The following is a 21,429-nucleotide window of genomic DNA, read 5'->3' as shown; positions in this document are numbered from 1 at the left end:
TGATGTTGAATAATATTGTATGTCAACTATAATTATATATACATATAGTCTCGGGACATGGAATAGAGAGTGGGAATGGAATCAATGGAATTGTAATAGATAAGCATGATATCGGGGGTGGGAGGGCAATACATGGGGGAGGGGGGTTGTTACTTTGAGGGTGAAAAGGGTAACTATTGCATTGTTCTGGACACCTGAAACTAATAATAATAATAATAAAAATTAGTAAAAAAAATGAAAGGAAATTCTCACAAATGCTATAATATGGATGAACCTTGAAGAATTGTGCTAAGTAACATAAGCCAGTCACAAAAGGGTAACTACTTATGATTTCACTTTTATGACATACCTAGAATTGTCAAATTTATAGACAAAAAGTTAAATGCTGGTTGCCAGTAGCTGAATTGAAGGAGGACTGGGAATTATCATTTAATGTGTATGGATTTTTAGTTTGAGGAGGTGAAAAAAGTTTTGGAGATGAATGATGGTGATATTTTCACAACAATCTGAATGTACTTAATGCCACTGAATTGTACACTTAATAATGGTAAAAATGGCAAATTTTATGTCATGAAGTTTTACCACACTAAGAACATAATCTGGCATAACGAAGAGGTGATCAATAATTACTTTGCTATCGGAAGAACTGATGTGGATAATCTCAGTGTCACATATATTTAGCTGTACTATATTATACATATGAGGCACTGCTTGACCTTATTTACATTTTGTATAATGCTAAAATATGTCTGCATCTCTTAATAACTCATCTCAGGAAAAGCATTTCAGATATACACTGAGTAGCAGGGAGCTGGTTACTTAAGATTAAATTTAAAAAATAAATAAAACTACCATAGAGCAATAATTAGGGAATTAGAAACAAAGTATTATCAGTTATGATTCAGTGGTATCCTTCTCAGAAGAAGAATATTGATCTCTCTTCCTTTAGTCTCTTCTTCCTACATGTATCCTATATATCACTGCTAGATCAATTTTCTCCAAATGACTATATCAGTTCCCCCAAGTTTAATTATCCCTTTGCCTACAAGATAAAATCTAGGCTATCAAACAATCTAGTCCTTAATTGTGTTTGAATTGTCCTTCCAAATCACATTTCAACATAAAGTCTCTGGTCTTGTCTACAAAGCTTTCTCCATTACTTTCATAGTTTTGGTTGTGCTTACTCCTACACCTGAAATCCCCTCCATTCTTTTTTATGCTTACCAAGTACAAGTTCTACACACTCCATGAATTTCTCTTGAGGACACTACCCCATACTGATTTCGGTCTTCTGAATTCTGATAGCCATACTGACTGTAGATTTGTCATTTGTTCGTAAGTTAATATCATTTACTATTATATTTGCATATATATTTTTTGTCTTGAAAGGGATGTGAATGGTATTACTAGAAAGTCATATGACTTCTTTTAACAAACATCATCCTTTATTCATCTAAATGAATCCCTGCCATTCAAAGAAGTTACCTTTAGGACATTAAATATTTAATGCAATAAAGTCATCATTCAGAACATTATTAACACCTTTCTTAGGAAGTTCTGTCTGTATATTTTGTGGCAGTTAGTCTTCATCCTTTGAGGATTGATTTGATTTTTGAAACAATAAAGTTAATTTGATTTGAGCTGATGAATATGTTGAGTGATAGCTTGGCATAAAATTTCTTGGGGCTGGCTGAGTGGCACGTTGGTTAAGAGCTGGCTTGGGATGCCAGCTCTGAGCAGCAGGGCCCTGATTTGGATCCCACATGGGAGCCAGTGACACTGCCCTCTGCAGCTAAGATGGTGAAGAACAGCTTGACCTGGAGCTGGGCTGCCGTGAGTCACCGGGCTATGGCATAGGCTGCAGCCCCTGCTGTAGTGGGCTGCCATAAGCTACCGTGTGTGGCTGGCAGCCGGTGTGGGCTGCCAAGAGCCATTGTGAGTGGCCGTCCAGTGGCCAGCGACCGATCTGCCTCAGCCGGGAAGAGTGCAATGATAATACCAACGTGGGCCAGTGAAGCAACGTCCTCCACAACTAGACTGAAGTACAAAACGACAGCAACTTGTCTGTTCCCCTTTCCCTGATTCCCCAGTGCTGTTCCCCTCCCCCCAATTCCTCAATTAAAAAAAATCAAAAAAATTTTCTTTATTATTAGATCCCTTTTGCCTCATTTTATGGGTGACTATCAAATAATAAAATAGCAAATATTTTTCTGTATTTCTTTAGATGGATCTGAAATGTATTAGGAGGAGAATTTCTTCAAAATATTTTGAGCATAAAGGTAAGTGTGCAATTTTACAAAGGACAGATGCTCTGAAAGGATTAACATTTATTTGAAGGACTAGTTTCTGGCAACCTAAAAACCTTTCTCATTTCTGAAAAAAATAACCAAATGCATACACACATAAATAAATAAAAACATTTTACCTTTCCACACAGTCATGAAGCCTGGAGCAATGGTTAGAAGTAGGGGCATCATGACCCCCCACAACATATATGAATCCATTGTATGTTGCAGCTGCGACACATCCACGTCTCTTGGACATTGGAGAACACAGACTCCACTTGTTAGTGTGTGGATCAAAGAATTCCATTGTTCTGAGGCAGGAACTTCCATCACGTCCACCAATAGCATATAGCCTAGGAAAAAAGATAGGGGTGTGTGTGTGTATGTGTGTGTGTGTGTGTGTGTAATTTCCAAATAATGCATAGAAAGAACCTTGCACAAAGCATTTCAAGTTTCTGACTATATATTCTACTCTTAGTATTTTGTAGCAGACAGCCTGAGTTTGTGAATGGATAGTTACCCGAAGGCACTTGATAAGGTTTACCCTACCCCAAACCTCCCTACTTCATCCTTTTGTGAAAGTTACTTTGACATAATAGATTAAAAGATCCCATGGAAAATTAAGTACACAGAAAGAAGGGAGATATCAAAAACATTTGGCAATATTTGTCAAGTATACCTGAATAAAAGCTGGAAATTTTTTTAAAAAGGTAAGATGTTTTCAAAGACCAACTCCAACAACCTCACAATTTAGCTAGTTTTAATTGCCTAGCATTAGCATCCCCATTGTTTTTATGAACTTTATTTAGTAAACAAAATACATTTGTCACTAGGAATACTTTAACTTAATGAACAACTAAGGGAATAGAATAAAACCTAGAAACCAGATTTTTTTTCTAGGAAGATATATTGGCTAGGACACGTCTCCCATAAACTTTAAAATACCAATTCTTTCAATGAGAAATATTTTTAATCTAATTTAAATTCAATTCTGGATCAATAAAGAAGATAAACATTTACTAAACCACATGTCTATAACTGCCATTTATGCTCAGTTGTGAACAATAGCAAGTCAGCAAAACAAAATTAAAATAGTCGAATTTGATTATTTCAACCTGTTCTCTAATATTCAGGAGATTGTTATCATTCAGGTCAGCTCAGAGATAATCAGATTTAGAAGTATTTTAAGCTCTAAGGCACTGTAAGGCTGGGTCTCCTCTAAACTATAGACATTTCCTACTTTTTTTTTTTTTTTGCATAAGGTACTAAAAAACATCTGTGTTGAAATTTCGGCTGAGCCCATTTATGTGATGAGGTATCAGCTTGATGCATAGTAAGTACAGACACACAAGGCTGTCTCCTGCCACATCCTGGTATCTGAATTTGTCATCACTCAAGTCCCTTCCATATGTTGGTTATTGTCTCCAAATGTCCCTTGTCAGAAAGCATACAATTAACTGAAAGGAATAACAAGTCAAGCTCTTAGCAACCTCTAACATCATTGGGTTTTAATGTATTAGTTTGCTCTTATAGGTACGTGATCAGGAAGAAAAAAACATTGAAAAAGACAGGACTAGAGGTAATTCTAGAGTTGGGAACACTGAACAGTCAGGAGAGTGTGTGGTAAGAACAAAAATGCTTGCCCTAGTACAAAGACAGGTCAAAGTTTCGATAAGTCAAGAATCAGTTATGATGTAAACAGTAGTAGCTTCTTATGGGCAAAACTAGAACTGGTTTATCTATAAAAGCACATCTCAAATTTAATGTGCACACAAGTCATTATGTTAAAATGCCCGTTCTGATTCAGGAGGTCTAGGGTGGGACTAGGAGTCAACATTTCTAAATAGATACTCAAGTAATGCTGATGCTCCTGGTCCCAGGACTATACTTGAATAGCAAGAGACTATAGAATATTTAATTAAATGTTCATTTTAGACAAGCATTTCCATCATAATAGAGGGTTCCAACAAAGTCCTTTTATTATTGATAACTAGGATGTCCTTATTGTTGGGAATGCTTATTGATTGATGGATCACATCACCAAGCAGCTGTAACACATGGTCTATGAACAAAGACCATGCATGTTTGGGTTTACTCACTTGTTGTTTAATGCAACAACAGCAACTGAGCTTCTAGCAGTTGACATACTGGCCACATAATTCCACTGACATGCCTGAGGGTCCCATCTTTCTACAGTATTTAGATAACTCCATCCATCATGACCACCAACAGCATACATTGGTCCTTCAAGTACGGCTACACCTAAAGGATAAATATCGCATGAGGGCTCTAGAAGGTATAACATATATAATATAATGGATATTGTTTCACTTTGCACGCAACTAACTGCTTAAAAATTTAGTTCTGTTTCTTAAATGATTTTGTGTGCACATAAATAATTTACTGATCTAAATATAAAGGTAAATAAAGTTTTAGTTTACTTAGTTTTAGTTAACCCTAGGAAATTTTCAGGTATAGTTACCTTGTCATGTTATCATTGTTGTAATATTGTACTAAAATCAAAGGAGGTAGTGGAACACACCATTTCTAGTGATGTCATAGAAAAGGGAGGCTGACTTTTTTTCTGGCATAATCTCAATGACTTTTTTTTTATGTAAGAGGTAAATGAAATATGACACTGGATCTTAGTTAAATCTTAGAATTGTAGGCTAACTGTGGTAGGTCTTTCTAATACCTGCTCTTTACTACAGGGATTTAAAAAAAGTTCCCATCAGATAATTACATAGACAGGGTTTTTGAGGTTTAATTACAAATTTGTTCTATTAGATACTATGAATATCTCCTTTCTAACTCCTTCTCATCTGCTCTGGGAATACACATAATTGGCTTCCCCCTTCCACCTTTTTCACCATCTTAATGAGCTTCTCAGGTATATCAGCATCACCTCTCCTACATCAATAGATTTAAAAACTTGCTCTGACTTCTCTGTCAGATATGTTTTCTAAGCTGTGTCTAGGAAACTCACTGGCACATTGAGCTGAATATAATTATACAGTTTACAATTTTACATAGACAATTCATCAGATAATTTGGGGCGAACAATACCAGACCTGGATCCGCCACTTTTTAGCTGTGTACAAGACAATTCTTTAAAAAAATACAAGAAAATTATTGTTTTTTTATTGAACAAACTCAAAACAAATGCATTGAGTCTAGCATGAATAAATATGTACTCTTGACAAATATCAAGGAGAATCAAAGTTCCCCACTGTTCCAGAAGTCTCCACTCCATCTTTCTTTAACTTTTTTGGAACCACTGGCGTCCATATAACTTAGAGTTGCTCTCAACCAAAATGTTTTGTTTTGTTTTGTTTTGTTTTGGTTTCTCCTAAATATCCCTGCCTTGGAGCTGCATCACAAAGCTTTTGCTGAAATACAGATTTGTCCCTTTAGGAAGGAACATGATTCATTTAACTAGAAACACAGCGTCTCTCCATTATCAAGTGTTCTTTCCTCTAAATTGAGCTTAGGAGAAAACTCCCTGTTGCTCTCTTATGGTCCTCAGTAATGTATTTCTTCGAAAGTTTTCATCCTTCCTAACATAGAACTCATTGTAACTACCAGTGGAAGAGGGCAGGATTAACAAATATGGCATCTGAAATAAAAAAAAGTTTCAAAGGTGTTTATCATTTGTTTAAGCTTTTCAGAATTTTTGAGAGATTTTGACTAAGGGTTTGGCTAAATCCCAATAATGTGCAGTGAATTTAATTTTTAAACAGCTCTCCTAACTATACATTCTTTAGAAACTATGTAACTTTAAGCTCTTACCTAAGCCGTGCCTATGTGTTGACAGGGGAGGCATCACAGTCCACACTTTGCTAACTGGGTTAAAACATTCTACAGTATTCAAAGTTTTTAAACCATCTCTTCCTCCCACGACAATGAGCTTATTATTAATAACTGCAACTCCAAACTGAAGCCTACGGCCACTCATGGTGCCAACAGGTAGCCAGATGTCGGTCCTGAGGTCATATTTTTCTATTGTAGTGGTACCTGTTAAAGGAATATTGAACAACAATAAAAACTGCTTGTATAAACTTTTTTAATTGGCATCACTCACATTATATTTATGCACCTATAATTTATAGAATAGAATCAGTGCTTGCAACTCAAGTAGTCCAGATGACTCTCCAACCTGGCAGACAAGCAAGGGTAACATTTTACCACTCCTGGATCCAAATGGAAGAATTGGAATAAAATAGTTTATTTAATGTGTGCGGTTTATACACTCGTAATGGCTTATTTGGCTATACTATGCTACTGGTAGTATTAACACGAGTATCAAACACCGTATTTTATGACAAAAATTATCTTGGAACCTATTACTGACTGTCTACACAGCCATTCAGGTTTTAATGACCTATGACCATTCAGTATATTAATTTATGCTCTTTTATTCAGTTTGGTGTGTGTGTGTCTATGTATGTTGATTTAAAATTCAAATGACTAAAAGAACAGGAATGAAAAGTCCTTTTAAATGGAACTTTGTTGTATAATTTTCATGATGGTAACACAAAGATTATAATTAAGAATAGAATTATTATTTATTTGAATTAAAAATATAATTCTGAGGTACTGTCTCCTTTATGTGTTAATAAAAGTTAATTTTCTATGCAATTACTGAAATATCAAGTTTACTTCCATAGTATGCTGTCACCATTGCTTAGTAAATGATCACTTCTGTAGGTGATGCTTTTTACCAGTCATTCATAATAGCTGCTATTTTTTAGTAAAATTTGATTTTGCACAACTGGGAAGTTTCTGACTTAAAATCGAGCTGGGAAATGAAAGAATTATTATTTACACTAAGACGTGTTTAGTTGTAACATGTTTAGGAAATTTCATCCCAATTTTACAAAGTCAACCATAGGAATAAAAAAAAAGGATGGTTTTTAGTTTTGCTCTTCTACTGGAAGATTTGTGGAGAAAATATAGTCCATTAGTTACAGTGGAAATATAGCTAACCTCTGGCATAGCCACTGGCCAATTATAAATCTGTGGTGTGGGGTAATATCAAGTCAAAATTTAGGCAGAGGGTACGAGTAAATACTATCTATGGTTGCTTCTGAAAGTTTTTCTGTGTATATTGGATTAGTGGAAACAGTGTTTGTTTCTTTTCTGTAATTTTAAATATTTTCTGGTGAATAGTGCACTGTAAGTATTTATGTCTCAAGAGTTTGAATTTTCACATTAAAAACTTGTGAATATACACATACTGATTTACTTTATTTCTTTAATCCCTGCATCTTTTACTGATAACATGGATTTGGCTAAATGACGATTTACAGATTAGCAATTGCTCTATTAACTACATAGACTGCTGAGAGGTCAAATAACACCACCTAGCAGAATATACTTTACACACTAAATATCTCTGGATGATACTTTTAAAAGTGGAATATCTACAAAAAAACTCACAGCTACGTTTACCCTGTCAACCAGTCAGTTTTCTCTGAATGTTTTTTACCTTTCCACTTCCTCATTCCAATCTTCCAAAATCTGTCTTCCATCGTCTCCTTCCTATTTTAACTTTTTATTTCAAACTCTTCATTAGTGGAATTTACCAAAGAGCCCACTTAAATTAGGAAATGAAGGCTATGCTGCACTAATTATTAAGATTATGAAAATGATAATTAATAGTAAAGTAATTAGTCAGGAAATTTTACAAAGCTACATTAGTCAGCTGTATATAGAAGATTTACACTGAAAGGATATAGAAGTCTGCTTTATGTCAGGGTAATCTTTTTCTTGGCATTAGATTAAATATAGTAGATACATTACTACATATCTCTTATTTGCATCTATGAACATATGTGACTAGAGGTTCTGTATCTTGAATTCTGAAGCTATCTTCAGGTCACTTGCCCATCTCCACTATTGCTCCAACTAATCAAAATGTAAGTCATCTAGCTAAGTTACTGTGACAGCTCTGTATTTATTTGATGAGAACACAGACTTTTTAAAACTGATCTCTCCTTAGGACACACTTTATAATTTTTCTGTGTAAATTGACCTTCTGCCTTGAAACATTGAAAATATTGTTTCTCAATTCATTTTTAAGTTCCTATTCATCCCTCATTTATGATTTATTTTAAGAGGGAACACAACCAACCAAACTCTGTAGTATTGTTGAAAACATGATAGTTCCTGTAGTTTGAATACATCTGATTCAGTAATTTCCTCCATCTATTTTTAAAATAATCTAAAAATGACTATATTAGCCTTTAATTTGTCCTGTTATACTGTTTCTCAGAATTCATTGTGTCTAATAAACAGAAGTTACTCAATAGCTTGTATGTACAAAAGCCCAAAGTTCACCATTTGACAATTTTTAAAGATTTACCTTGTGCTCACTCAAACAACTTTCTGATGATTCTTTTAATATATGTGGTAAGAGTTAGAGTTAATCCAAGCCACTTGTGTGATATCTATATTTAGCAACCAATTTCAAGTCAACTGTATGAGTCAGAGAGGAAATTAAAGACTGAGGAAGTACTGTATTTCCTAGACATCAAAAGGTGAATGTTCAAAAAGTATTTTAAAAAAAGATAAGTGAAACAACACATTGTAAGAAAAGGCATATAATATAGACATTATTTTTTATAGTTTTGTGAAATAATGTAAACTGGTACATTTTTTAAATGTAATACTAATTTATATAAATCCCCTTAATGTCTTTGCTTTGCTATACTTAGTTTTATTTTCTTTCTTTTAAAAAAATGTATTATGTTTATTGGGGTGGCATTAATTAGTAAAATTACACAGGTTTCAAGTGTACAATTCTATAATACATTGCCTACATATTGCATTGTGTGTTATCTTCTGAAGAACACTAGTTCTGTGAAGTTACTCTACAACTTTGGCAATAATTGCATTTACAAATTCTCATTTTATGGTTTTATGACTAATCGGCATATCTCCTGTATAGTCTTCCAATTTCAAATTGTACATAAAAATATAAAAAATGAATCGGTTCCAATAGCACAGAACTTTTGACTTTTGTATTGTTTTCTACAGATGTCAAATGACATTTATATGTGTGATTTGGCAAATTTCAAGTGGACTGGTTTTGTTTCCTACGCAGCCAACTCTTAATTAGAAAATCCTTGCCTCACTGTTTTGGCCTCATGGGACTACAGACAGAAATCAAGTGTAAAAAGGTAGAACTATAGAAAAATTGGTTCTAAGAAGTGTTCCGGGTAATGATGGCTTCAGAAACTGTTCCCTATTCTGTTTGATAAAATTCTTATGTAAAATCATTACTTTATCCCAGGTTTGAATTGCTGATGTTGTTATCAACACTTCAAGATTCTTTTTAACTGGCCTTTGAGCATCTAACAAGAAGTTGACAGCAAGGAGTTAGAGGCCACTCTTCTACCTCTGTCAAAAAACATATTTGGAGGACCTCGTCCCTTCCACTTATGATAAACCTTAAATAAGGTTTCCTTACAAATATATTGCAAAGAAACGACTCAAATTAAAAATTTTCTGTCATAAAAGTACTTATTAAGAGTTTAGCCAACACTAATTAATGGGTTATATCCCATATGGTAAGGAAAAAAAGGTTACAAATTTACATAAAGTACCCTGTTTATGAAAATTAGTTTTAGGTGCACACATTTAAATATGGCTTTAATACCACCCTCATTATTTGGAGGGTGTTCAGAACGTATGTCCTTTTTGGAATGATACTCCCTAATTTAATTAATTTTTCCCTGTTACCTTTTAGAGCATCCATGCCTCCCACAGCATAAAGAGCCCCCACAGTTGATTTTCTAGGCTTCGTCCGAGGGCTTTGCATCATGGGTCTTCTTTCAGGTAACAGATGATACTTCATAGCTTCTATCAGGAGTTTCTGACATTCAAGATTACCAGTAAACATAGGATTATTTTCAAGATCCGCCAGCAACTGAAAAGTAATGATGCCCGTTATATGAAGTGAAGAGCCCGCCGTTAGAAAGAACATATTTGTTGTTTATATAAATTTGGAGAAACCTCAAGCTACTTCAGATGTAGAACTATTATTTAATATTTTAATTTACTTAGTAACATATTTTTATGTTCACTTATGATTCAAAATGATTAAAAGCTTCATGGTATTAGCTAATGACCTATGCAGATTTATTGGGTTGTCAGAAAACTCATGACGCATTTTTGCAATGAAAACAAAAATACATCATGACTTTTCCGACAACCCAATATTTGACGTATTCATCTTTTGAATATATACACATATAATCTCAACAAGTAAAAGTGAAAGAGCACTTATAAAATGTGTTACTGAAAGCAGTCAAAGAGAATGGCTTTGTATGCAAAAAGCAAGCACCTCCCAGCTATGGCATGTAGCTAGAGACGCGGCTATGTTTTGGTGTTGTTAGGGGAGACAGGACAAACATGCCCAGTTAAAATAAAATCACCAATAGGGGGCTGAATCTTTATAATCACATCACTTCTGTAAAGTACTCTGAAATTAGGTCATTTTTATCTGTACATGTATATTTGTACATAAGTAAAGTACATGTGTTAGTAACTAGCCAATCCATCAGCAAGAGTAAATGATCAATCCTTTCTAACCATCATGGCTTAGCAGACAATAAGACACTAACTGAATGGGGTAAGATCTAGGTAAAGTATTTTTTCCTGAGATAAGAAGAATTTGTTTCAGAATTTTGTCATGGGTCATTTAGATTAATTCTTTTAAGTTTTTGGTCCACAGTATCATAGGGAGGAATAGCAACCTGGTTGTTGGAGCAGAGGTGCTAATCTCACTCCATAAAACTTTACTGCAGTTTCCTGTCCTTGACTGGTTAACACCAGCTCTGTTCTCACCCCACCTGTTATATTTGATTGATTACTGTTTTGAATTGGCTGCTGAGACCCCTGGCATTTCCTTAATGCATACACTGCTGAAAACAGGTTTGAAAGCTGAACTATGTAATTGTTTTCTCTTTCAAAAATATTCTTCAGAGATTTATCACCATTCTTTTCATATATTTAATTTCTAGAATACTTGTTTAAGGTCACTTTTAAAATTGCTATGGAAAGTGTACATTTTGTATGCCATTATCTACCACTATCATCATTAGGAAAAGTTCATACAGTCCACACTGGAGACATAAGGCACACTCAAGGGTGGGAGGCCAAGGCACTACTGGTTGTATGTTTGGGCTGGAAATTTGCCCTCATTCCCATCAAGTAAGAGAACTCCAAACTAAACGTTTTGCTGAAAGAATGCCATATAGAATTAAAGCAGTGTAAACTTAATGGTCACTGATCTATTACACCAGTGCATCTAAAATTTCTGTGTATCTAAAAATCATATGGAGAACTTGTTAAAAAACAAGATTCCTTGGGCCTCACCCTTAGAATTATGTGATAGGGGCCTGAGAAATTGTGTTTCTAACAAGCTCCCAGGCAATGCTGTGTTGCTGGTCCAGGGACATTTTGAGCAGCACTGCCTTAGAGAATCTGATAAATCATATAGACCCTCTCATGAGAATAACACATGCAAGAATATACACATTCACAGAAACATAAAATTTCTATAGACTCTGAAATTTGAGTTGAAAATTGCATATATATTTTAATGTTTCTCTTCTTGATGTTACTATTGCCTTGCCCTTTGGATAAATTTGCTACATGAGGGCAGTCAATATTCTTTCATTGCATATGGACAGATTCATAAGAGTAAATATATAGTTGTATGGGATTTAGTTAATGACTAAAAGTTGAAAATGTAGAGAAACCATCAGCAAATTAACATTCTATTTTTCAACGTTAACATTTAATTAGTAATTTTGTTGAAAATCAATTAATTTTAATGTTTATGAAACTGATTCACTAAGTCCAGATAAGGTCCCTTCTTCCAAAGTGGATGATGATTGAAGACTTAGCCATAGGGTATTGGTCAATTTGCTACAGAGAAACAATTGTTGTTATTACCAATGGTAAAATTATGGAGAGGCTGCACTCCAACCTCACTAAACTTCACATACTAAAATTCAGCATAAGGTAGGTCCATCCTGAATCCTATCCAAGAGTGTCTGTTTTTAGAATCATTTTTACTATAATCCTTTAGCATGCATGATGGGGGTGCCATTACAATGATGCTTTATTGCATCTGAAACTATTTGGTTGTTTGAAAAGTCATGACGCATTTTTGCAACGAAAAACATAGAAAAAGTGTGTCAGGACTTTTCCAAAAACCCAATATTATAATATGCTTTCAATCATAGTAGCTGATTACCCATATTAGTAGGCATTATCCAGAATCTAACTACTTTCTAGAGTCTTCTCTGGGATGCTCTTGTACTGATTATTATCACTTTGCCTAGAAGGTGGGCAGGGAAAGAAAAAAAAATAACCTAGTCAGTTTCCTGCTTGTTGCAAGTGCTGTTTGAGGAAACTGAAACTAATGAGTATGCTAAAGTTTAGGGATTATCTGTGGATTTCTTTTATTAATCCTTGTTTCCTCTCACTTCATCATTAATACTACTAATTGAAGGCTGGACATAGCCTTCTGCAAAACAAATCCTGTACACTTCAATTACTGGAAATCCTCTGAATAAAATAAAATGTGACAAAATAAGGAATGGATTAATGCCTGGTGATAGCTTGAACTGTACTTTACATGACCTGAGGAAATTTCCATACCTGTGTTGGAAGTAACGGTAGCCTAATGTAAGAAAGCAGCTTCGCTAGGCCTTGCTGCCTGGCCTTCACATCATGCTCCACCCACTTCATTAGAGCATGGAAAATGGTTTCTTCATCAGGCACATTAATGTCATCACTGCACAGAAGTTCTGAAAGTTGATTAACTGGAAGCAGGAGGAATTCTTCGTTCTTTATTACCTCGAAGAAGTAGTCCTAGAAAAAAAAAAGGTTTTCTACTGTAACTTTGTACTTTAGAAACTTCTTACCAAAAGAAGCATATCAAAGCATTTCACTGTCAAACTTCAGAAAATGCCAGAAAGATAAATATATGCATTTGTAACAAATAGGTGCTATTGCTGCCCATGACATGGGGCATGAGGGAGCCTTCTGAAGCTGAGGAGCAAAATGCTTATACTGGGGATTTATTTAAGGACACAAGGGAAAGGCCTTAACTGTTTCACAGTTCATATGGATAGTGTTCAGGTTGATATGGGTGCCCTTCTCTCTCAGCTGTTGTAGGTGACAACAGCTTATGACTCCAGAACTGACAGATGTCGAGTTGGTCTTTAGCCAAAAACCTTAAGAGAAAGGCTGAAAATTTTCAAGTTTTTTTTTTAATTGACATCTGCTTCTTGCTTTATTTAATTTTTTCACTTTCAAGATAAGGTCAAAATCAAAACCTCTGAACTTATACTTTTCAACATGAAACAATTAAATAGCTATAATTCTAAAGTAGTTTCAGTAAAGCAACTATTATTCTTATGAACATTAATGGACTATACTGAAATAAGGTAAAATATAAATATCTGATTTTGTGCTGAATTTGAAGTGTTGCCAGTGAAATCGATTACAGATGTTTACTCTGAAAGAAGCTACTGTGAAGACTGCAAACTCGAATACTAATGATGGTGATTCAAAATTAAATGTATGGAATACCTAGAAAATAGGTTGAATTTGAACCTGAGGGTGGTTTTATAATATTCAATTCCAATGATTTTTTTAAAGACATAGAAGGCTATTGTTTTAATAATATAAATCAGGAGTTTTAAAATCATCTCTAGTGCTTTCAACTGTCATATGACCATAAACCAAAGACCCAAATAATTCAAAATGATCAGATCGTATTTAGGCAACAATTCTCATGTATCAGTACTTTTAATGTTGTGTACATAAAATTAACAGTTAAAAGATGACTATAAACAAGATGTAGCCCTCTATTTTCATGGGCAGCACACCGCATTACAGTAAACTGAATTTATATTCTACCATTAAGTGTGGTTCTCCCATTAGTTCACTTTGTGACAGGTCATTAAGAATATCTTAAAATCTAATAGTCTCACCATTACCCCTCAAAATATCCAGTGAAAGTTTGAGTTGGGAGAAACGGAAGATGCTGAACCTGCTGCATTGCCTTGAATTCCACTTGCAATTTTTGGGGAGCAAATAAACCCTGAATGTTTCTCAGTGTGGAAAAATTCATTTAATGTTTGTGGTATGGGAATTTTTTTCCTGATAATTCAAGAGGATGACTGGGCAAAAGTTCATTTTTCACACAAGAAAAATCTTTTCAAAGGAGAGCATGATTTTCAATGGGTCCACTGGCTGAAAGTTCAGTAAGTAGAATACTGTTCTTTAGCTGAGAGCCAAGTCCTCTGGCATTCATTTTCAACTCGCTCTGTGAACAGCCTCTCAGACCCATTACCAAGGTGGAGGTTTCTTGAAGGCTTGGGAGAGATATCTCTTGCTGTACATTTAGGAGACAAATGCTGAATTTCTTTGAGATGAGATAAAACATAGATGACAAACTATTTTCTATTATGGAACAGGATGTTCTTCTACTAATTTATAATAATCTATAGATTCAGAATACTCTTAAAGGGTTTCCCATGGGAGGGATGGGGTTTTCTTTCCATTTTTATATAATTATATCTCAATTCTCCCTTCTGTCATTCTGTCGTCTTGTATTTTGTCAAGTATCAAATTTCAGGCAGCTGTGTTTTATTTTTTTCATCAAAACACTACTATATTTTTTTCAATTTGTGGTATATATTTTTCTTTGACAACATAATGATCATTTACAACATTTTTCATAATAAAGATCTCAAGTTTTAAATGCAATGAAATATACTTCTCAAATTAAGATAAACGTGTATTTGGTAATTTACGTTGCACAATAAATAAATATTCTGGAAGCAGCTCAAGACAGCTTTTGAGTAACTGGGGGAACTGAATAAGTGATATCATTTTTTCAACTCTGCTCTGAGTTTAGTCATTGTGGAACTGTGCCTAATAATGAAGTTATCCATATAACAATCATCAACTTAGATAAACCCATGAAGAAGCTCTAATATCATAAATTCCAAATTAACTTGCCTATTTATACAAAGTATCCTCTTATAACTAAGACAAGCAGTTATCAGAGAGCTGAAGTTCTTATTGTAGCAGATGACAGTGGTTGAAAAGCCCCTAACCAATACCAAAATAATGGAGCTAGTACTATAATTAATAACACACTACACATGTACAGCACTCCACACTTTAAGGATTTCTTTCACAAGCATCAAGTAAGTCATCACCAATCTGGTTTTGGGGAAGTGGAATTATTCTGATAAGAATGCAATATATAAGTGACGGATTATAGAATTGTACACTTGAAACTGATATAATTTTATGAACCAATGTTACCCCAATAAATTTAATAAAAATAGAATAAATTTAAAAAAAGAAAACAAGCTATGTGAATTGTTTGATTTCCTGTGTAATAAATGGCAAAGTATAGGCATACCTTGAAGATACTGAGGGTTCAATCCCAGACCACCACAATAAAGCAAATATCACAGTAAAGCAAGCCACACAATTTTTTTTGGTTTCCCAGCGCATATAGTAGTGCATATGGTAAAACATGCTGTAGTCTAGCTACACAGATTTGGGTCCAAGATGGCGGATTAGGTAAACACTATGCCTACTGCATCCTGGGATCACACCAAAATTACAGATAAATTATAGAACAATCACCCTCAAGAATCATCTGAATAATACCTGAACGGAAACCCTATAACAAAGTATATAAACAAGAGGCCACATTGAGACTATTAGGAGGGGTGGAGTCGTGAAACGGGCTGATCCCAAACCACAGGTAGTGGGTGAACACTGTCAGAGACTCCTTGGTGGCGGAGTCCCACCAGAGGAGGGAGGGGTTCCAGCCCCACACCGAGCTCCCCAGCCCAGGGGTCCTGTGCTGGGAAGAGGAGTTCCCACATCATCTGTCAGTGAAAATCAGCGAGGCCTCCATCTGCCCATCCTGATGAGATGGAAGGAGCTGCAAACCCAGACGACCTACTAAAGGGCCTGCACACAGACTCACTCACTTGCCAATACTCACTTGGTCTCCAGTGGAGGGGCAGCAACTCAAGAGGTGCCAGAGACATACAGGAAAAGACTGAGTTTTGTGGCTTCAGAGCAAGGGCTGGAGGGAGAGCAGCCATTATTCCTATGTGGAGACTGCCTCACATGTAGCCTACAGGAGGGCACCATCTTTTCTATGTTGAACCCTCCCTCAAAGGGCCAAACCTGAGACTTAACTGGTCTGGTAAAATCCGTGCGTGTGTACCACCTTGGTGATGCTCTGGGTCCCCGCTCCACACAGCTAGTACTACATCACCCAGGGCACTGTCAACTACTGAGAAGACAGTCCCACCCCACAAGCTGTGGAAACCTTATACAGCAGAGGATGACCCATGGTGGCCTGGGAATATTTGTTGTACACCAGTGAGCCACAACCTGTTTCACAGCCTCTGTTGGGCTGTTCTTGAGGTCCTGCAGGCCTAAGGTAAGCAGTGGCTACCTGCAGTGTTCTCAGGGGGTTTTTGCAAAGGGGTCATGGGCCCAGAACCAGTGCAGGGATCAAAACTTCATTAACACTATAAAAACCACTGCCCACACCCTTTAGCTCCCTGAAATCCTGCCCCACCCACCTAGAGCTGCATTGCCAGAGCACTCTCAGAGGCTGCACAGGCCACCATTACCCTGATTCCAAAACCAAAAACATTACAAATAAAGAAAACTATAGGTGGATATTCCTAATGAGCATTGGCGCAAAAATCCTCAATAAAATATTAGCAAACCAAATTCAGCAATACATTTAAGCAATCATACACCACAATCAAGTGGGATTCCTTCCTGCTATGCAAGTTTGGTTCAGTATCTGCAAATCAATTAATGTGTTATACCACAGAAACAAAATAAGATTCATATGGTCTTATCAATAGATGCAGAAAAAGCATTTTACGAAATCCAGCATCCATTTATCATAAAAACTCTCAGCAAAGTGGGAATAGAGGGAACATACGTCAACATAATAAAGGCCATATATGACAAACCCATGGCTAATATCATACTTAATGAGGGAAAGCTAAAACATTCTCCTTAAGATCTGCTCAATGGGCGGCCGGATAGCACAGTTGATTAACGCATGAGCTCTGAACAACAGGGTCGCCGGTTCGATTCCCACATGGGCCAGTAGGCTGCACCCTCTACAGCTAAGATTGTGAACAACAGCTTGACCTGCAGCTGGGCTGCCATGAGCTGCCATGAACTGCTGTGAGCGGTTGGCCGGCCAGCGGCCGACTGCCTCAGTTAGGTAGAGTGCAATGATCATAATATTAACATGGGCCAGTGAGCTGTGTCCTCCACAACTAGACTGAGAACAAAGACTTGACTCAAAGGTGGGGGTGGAGGGGGGAGAGGTAAGGGAGGAGGGGGGAGAAAAAGATCTGACTGAGACAAGGATGTCCACTTTCACCCCTTTTATTCAACATAGTTCTGGAAGTTCTAGCCACAGCAATCAGAAAAGAAAAAGAAATAAAAGGTATCCAAATGGGAAAGGAAGAAGTAAAAATGTCATTATGTACAGATAACATGATAGTATATATAGAGAACCCAAAAGATGACACCAAAAAACTATTAGAACTGATAAATACATTTAGCATGTCACAGAAATTAATATTCAGAAATTGGTTGCATTTTTATACACCAATAATGAGCTATCAGAAAGAGAAATTAAGAAAACAATTCCATTTACAATTGCATCAAAAGTCAAATAAAATACTTAGGAATAAATTTAACCGAGGAAGTAAAAGATCTGTACTCAGGAAATCATAAGACATTGAAGATAGAAATTAAAGAAGATACACAAAAAAATTGAAACATGTACCATGCTCCTGGGTAGGAAGAATTAATATAGTTAAAATGTCCATACTACTGAAAGTAATCTATAGATTTAATGGAATCCCTATCAAAATACTAATTTTTCACAAAATTAGAACAAATAATCCTAAAATTTATATGGAAACATAAAATACCCTGAATAGCCATGGCAATCCTGAGAAAGAAGAACAAAGCTGGAGGTATCACGCTATCTGATATTTCATTATACTACAAGGCCATAATAATCAAAACAGCATGGCATTGGCATTAAAACAGACACGTAGGTCAATGGAACAGAATAGAGAGCCCAGAAATAAATCCATGCCTATACGGTCATTTAATCTATAACAAAGGAAACAAAAATATACATTGGAGTAAAAACAGTCTGCTCAATAAATGGTGCTGTGTAAATGGGACAAATACAAGCAAAAAAATGAAACTGTACCACCGTTTTACACCATATATAACAATAAACTCAAAATGGATGAAAGACTTAAATGTAAGACCTGAAAACAAAGAACTCCTACAAGAAAATATAGGAAGTAAACTCTCAGACATTGCCATTAATAATATTTTTACTGATATATCTCCTCGGGTGAGGTAAACAAAAAGAAAAATAAACAAATGGTACTATATCAAACTAAAAAGTTTTTTCACAGCAAAGGAAACCATCAATAAAATGAAAAGACATCCTACTGAATAGAAAACTTCTTGCCAATGATAGATGTGATAAGGGGTTAGTGTCCTACATTTATTTTTTTTTAAAGTCTTACAACTCAACACCAAACAAACAAAAAACCAAACAACAACAACAAAAAACAGCAAACAATCCAATTTAAAAATGGGCACAGGATCTGAATAAACATTTCTCTAAAGAGGACATACACATGGCCAATAGACACATGAAAAGATGCTCAATGTCACTAATCATCAGAGAAATGCAAATGAAAACCACAATTAGATACTACCTCACTCCTGTCTGAATGGCTATCATCAATAAACAGGTGTTGGCGAGGATGTGGAGAAAAGGGAACCCTTGTGCACTGCTGGTGGGATTGCAAATTGGTGCAGCCACTATGGAAAACAATATGGAGGTTCCTCAAAAAACTAAAAATAGAACTACCTTATGACCCAGCAATTCCACTCCTGGATGTTTATCCAAAGATATCCAAAACACTAATTTGAAAATTATATATATATTGGGTTGTCAGAAAAGTCATGACGTATTTTTCTATGTTTTTCATTGCATATATATATATATATATATATATATATATATATATACTTATAATCTCCCTATGTTTACTGCAGCATTATTCACGATAGCCAAGATATGGAAACAACCGAAATGCCCATCAATAGATGACTGGATGAGCATGAGGTAGTGCATATACAATGGAGTATTACTCTGCCATAAAAAAGAATGAAATATTGCCATTTGCATCAACATGGATGGACCTAGAGGGTGTTAGGTTAAGTGAAATTGTCAGACTGAGAAAGAAAAACAGAAATAGACTCATCAATACAGAGAACAAACTGATGGTTGCTAGATGGGAGGGGTGTTGAGGGTATTGGTGAGAAAGGTGAAGGTATTAGGAAGTACAAATTGTTAGTCACAAAATATTCATGGGGGTATGAAACACAATATAGGGAATATAATCAATAATGTAAATACTATGTATGGTATCAGATGGGCACTAGGTTTTTCCAGAGGATCACTTCCTAAATTAAATAACTGTCTAACCACTGAAGCTATTAGTACACCTGAAACTAATATAAAAAATAAAAAATAATATAAAATATTGACTGTCAACAATTAGATATATATTACATATATAATACATATATATATATATATAACATATCTATAACATATATATGTATATTGTATATATGTATATTGTAACAGGATGTAAAGTACAGCACAGGGAATATAGTCAATGGTATTGAATAGCTACAACATATATAGTGTCAGATGGATAGAAGACTTGGAGTTATCACATAGTGAGGTGTATAAATGTCTAATCATTATGTTGTTTTGTACACTCAAAACTAATTATAATAAAACATAAATCAATAAAAAGAATTGAAGGACAGCTAAAAAAAAGGAAATATGTGATGGAAATTAAATAGCAGATTATCTTAAAGATGATTAGTTTAGCTTCTTAGAACTTGGGAGTTCTGAGCAGTGAATTTCCCTTTTGACTATAACTTAAGAAGTGAATGTTAGTCTGCTTTCTCTCAATGTTCATGAAGTAGTAGTCCAGAAGCAATTATTTAAACTGAATAAAGTCTATAATTTACATGTAGCAAAACACAAACTGTAGTCTATTAGTATGCAACAGCATTATGTCTATAATAACAATGTGCACACTTTAATTAAAAATAAGGGATTTGTAATAGATATGTATGATATGGGGGGGAAGTGAGGCGGCGGATTGGGGGAGGGGGGTTGTCACTTCGAAAGGTAAAAAGTATAACTATTGTACTGTGTTGTACAGCTGAAACTAATTCTAAAAAATGTGTATTTCATAATAAAAAATAATTAAAAAAATATTTTGTTGCTAAAAGTGTTCATCATCACCTGAGACTTCAGTGATACATAATCTTTTTGCTGCTGGAGGGGCTTACCTGGATGTTGATGGCTACTGACTGACCAGGGTGGTGGTTGCTGAAGGTTGGGATGGCTGGGGAAATGTCTTAAAATAAGAAAACAATGAAGTTTGATACGTCAAATGACTCTTCCTTTCACAAATGATTTATCTGTACCACACAATGCTGTTCAATAGCATTTTACCCATAGTAGAACCACTTTTGAAATTGGAGTTACTCCCCTCCAACCCTGCTGCTAATTTACCAAGTTTAGATAATATTCTAAATCCTTTTTATGTTATTTCAACATGTCCACAGCATCTTCACCAGGAGTAGATTCCATCTCAAGAAACCACTTTTTTGCTATTCCATAAGAAGCAACTCCTCATTTGTTAGAGCCTTTTCATGAGTTTGCAGCAATTCAGTCACATCTTCAGGCTCTGCTTTTAATTCTAGTTCTCTTGCTATTTCCACCACATCTGCAGTGACTTCCTCCCCTGAAGTCTTGAACCCCTCAAAGTCATCCATGAAAGTTGGACTCAACTACTTGCAAACTCCTGTTATTTGATATTTTGATTTCTTTCTTTTCTTTTTTTTTTTTTTAAAGATTTTTATTGGGGAATTGGGGGGATGGGAACAGCGCTGGGGAATTGGGGGAAGGGGAACAGACAAG

The 21,429-nt window shown here is 35.4% G+C and overlaps 1 protein-coding gene and 1 pseudogene across 4 annotated transcripts in view; both read right to left on the bottom strand.

Annotated features, from left to right (window-relative positions):
• Positions 1-21,429, bottom strand: part of KLHL4 (kelch like family member 4) — a 119,401-nt gene that overhangs the window by 12,258 nt on the left and 85,714 nt on the right. For 3 of the 4 annotated variants that reach the window (XM_019659899.1, XM_019659900.1, XM_019659902.1), the window contains 5 exons: positions 12,960-13,172; positions 10,029-10,215; positions 6,075-6,299; positions 4,385-4,547; positions 2,426-2,638 (listed from right to left, as the gene is read on the bottom strand). In XM_019659899.1, the coding sequence (XP_019515444.1) occupies positions 2,426-2,638; positions 4,385-4,547; positions 6,075-6,299; positions 10,029-10,215; positions 12,960-13,172 (1,001 nt within the window). The remainder of the gene's footprint in view (positions 1-2,425; positions 2,639-4,384; positions 4,548-6,074; positions 6,300-10,028; positions 10,216-12,959; positions 13,173-21,429) is intronic. The other variant, XM_019659901.1, reaches the window with a different exon arrangement.
• Positions 14,199-14,622, bottom strand: LOC109391930 (proteasome maturation protein pseudogene; annotated as a pseudogene).

This window comes from Hipposideros armiger, unplaced genomic scaffold, assembly GCF_001890085.2.
Source record: "Hipposideros armiger isolate ML-2016 unplaced genomic scaffold, ASM189008v1 scaffold_306, whole genome shotgun sequence".
NCBI classification, from domain to species: Eukaryota; Metazoa; Chordata; class Mammalia; order Chiroptera; family Hipposideridae; genus Hipposideros; species Hipposideros armiger.
The sequence above is the reverse complement of the archived record's forward strand: the minus strand, read 5'-3'. Positions and strand labels throughout refer to the sequence as shown.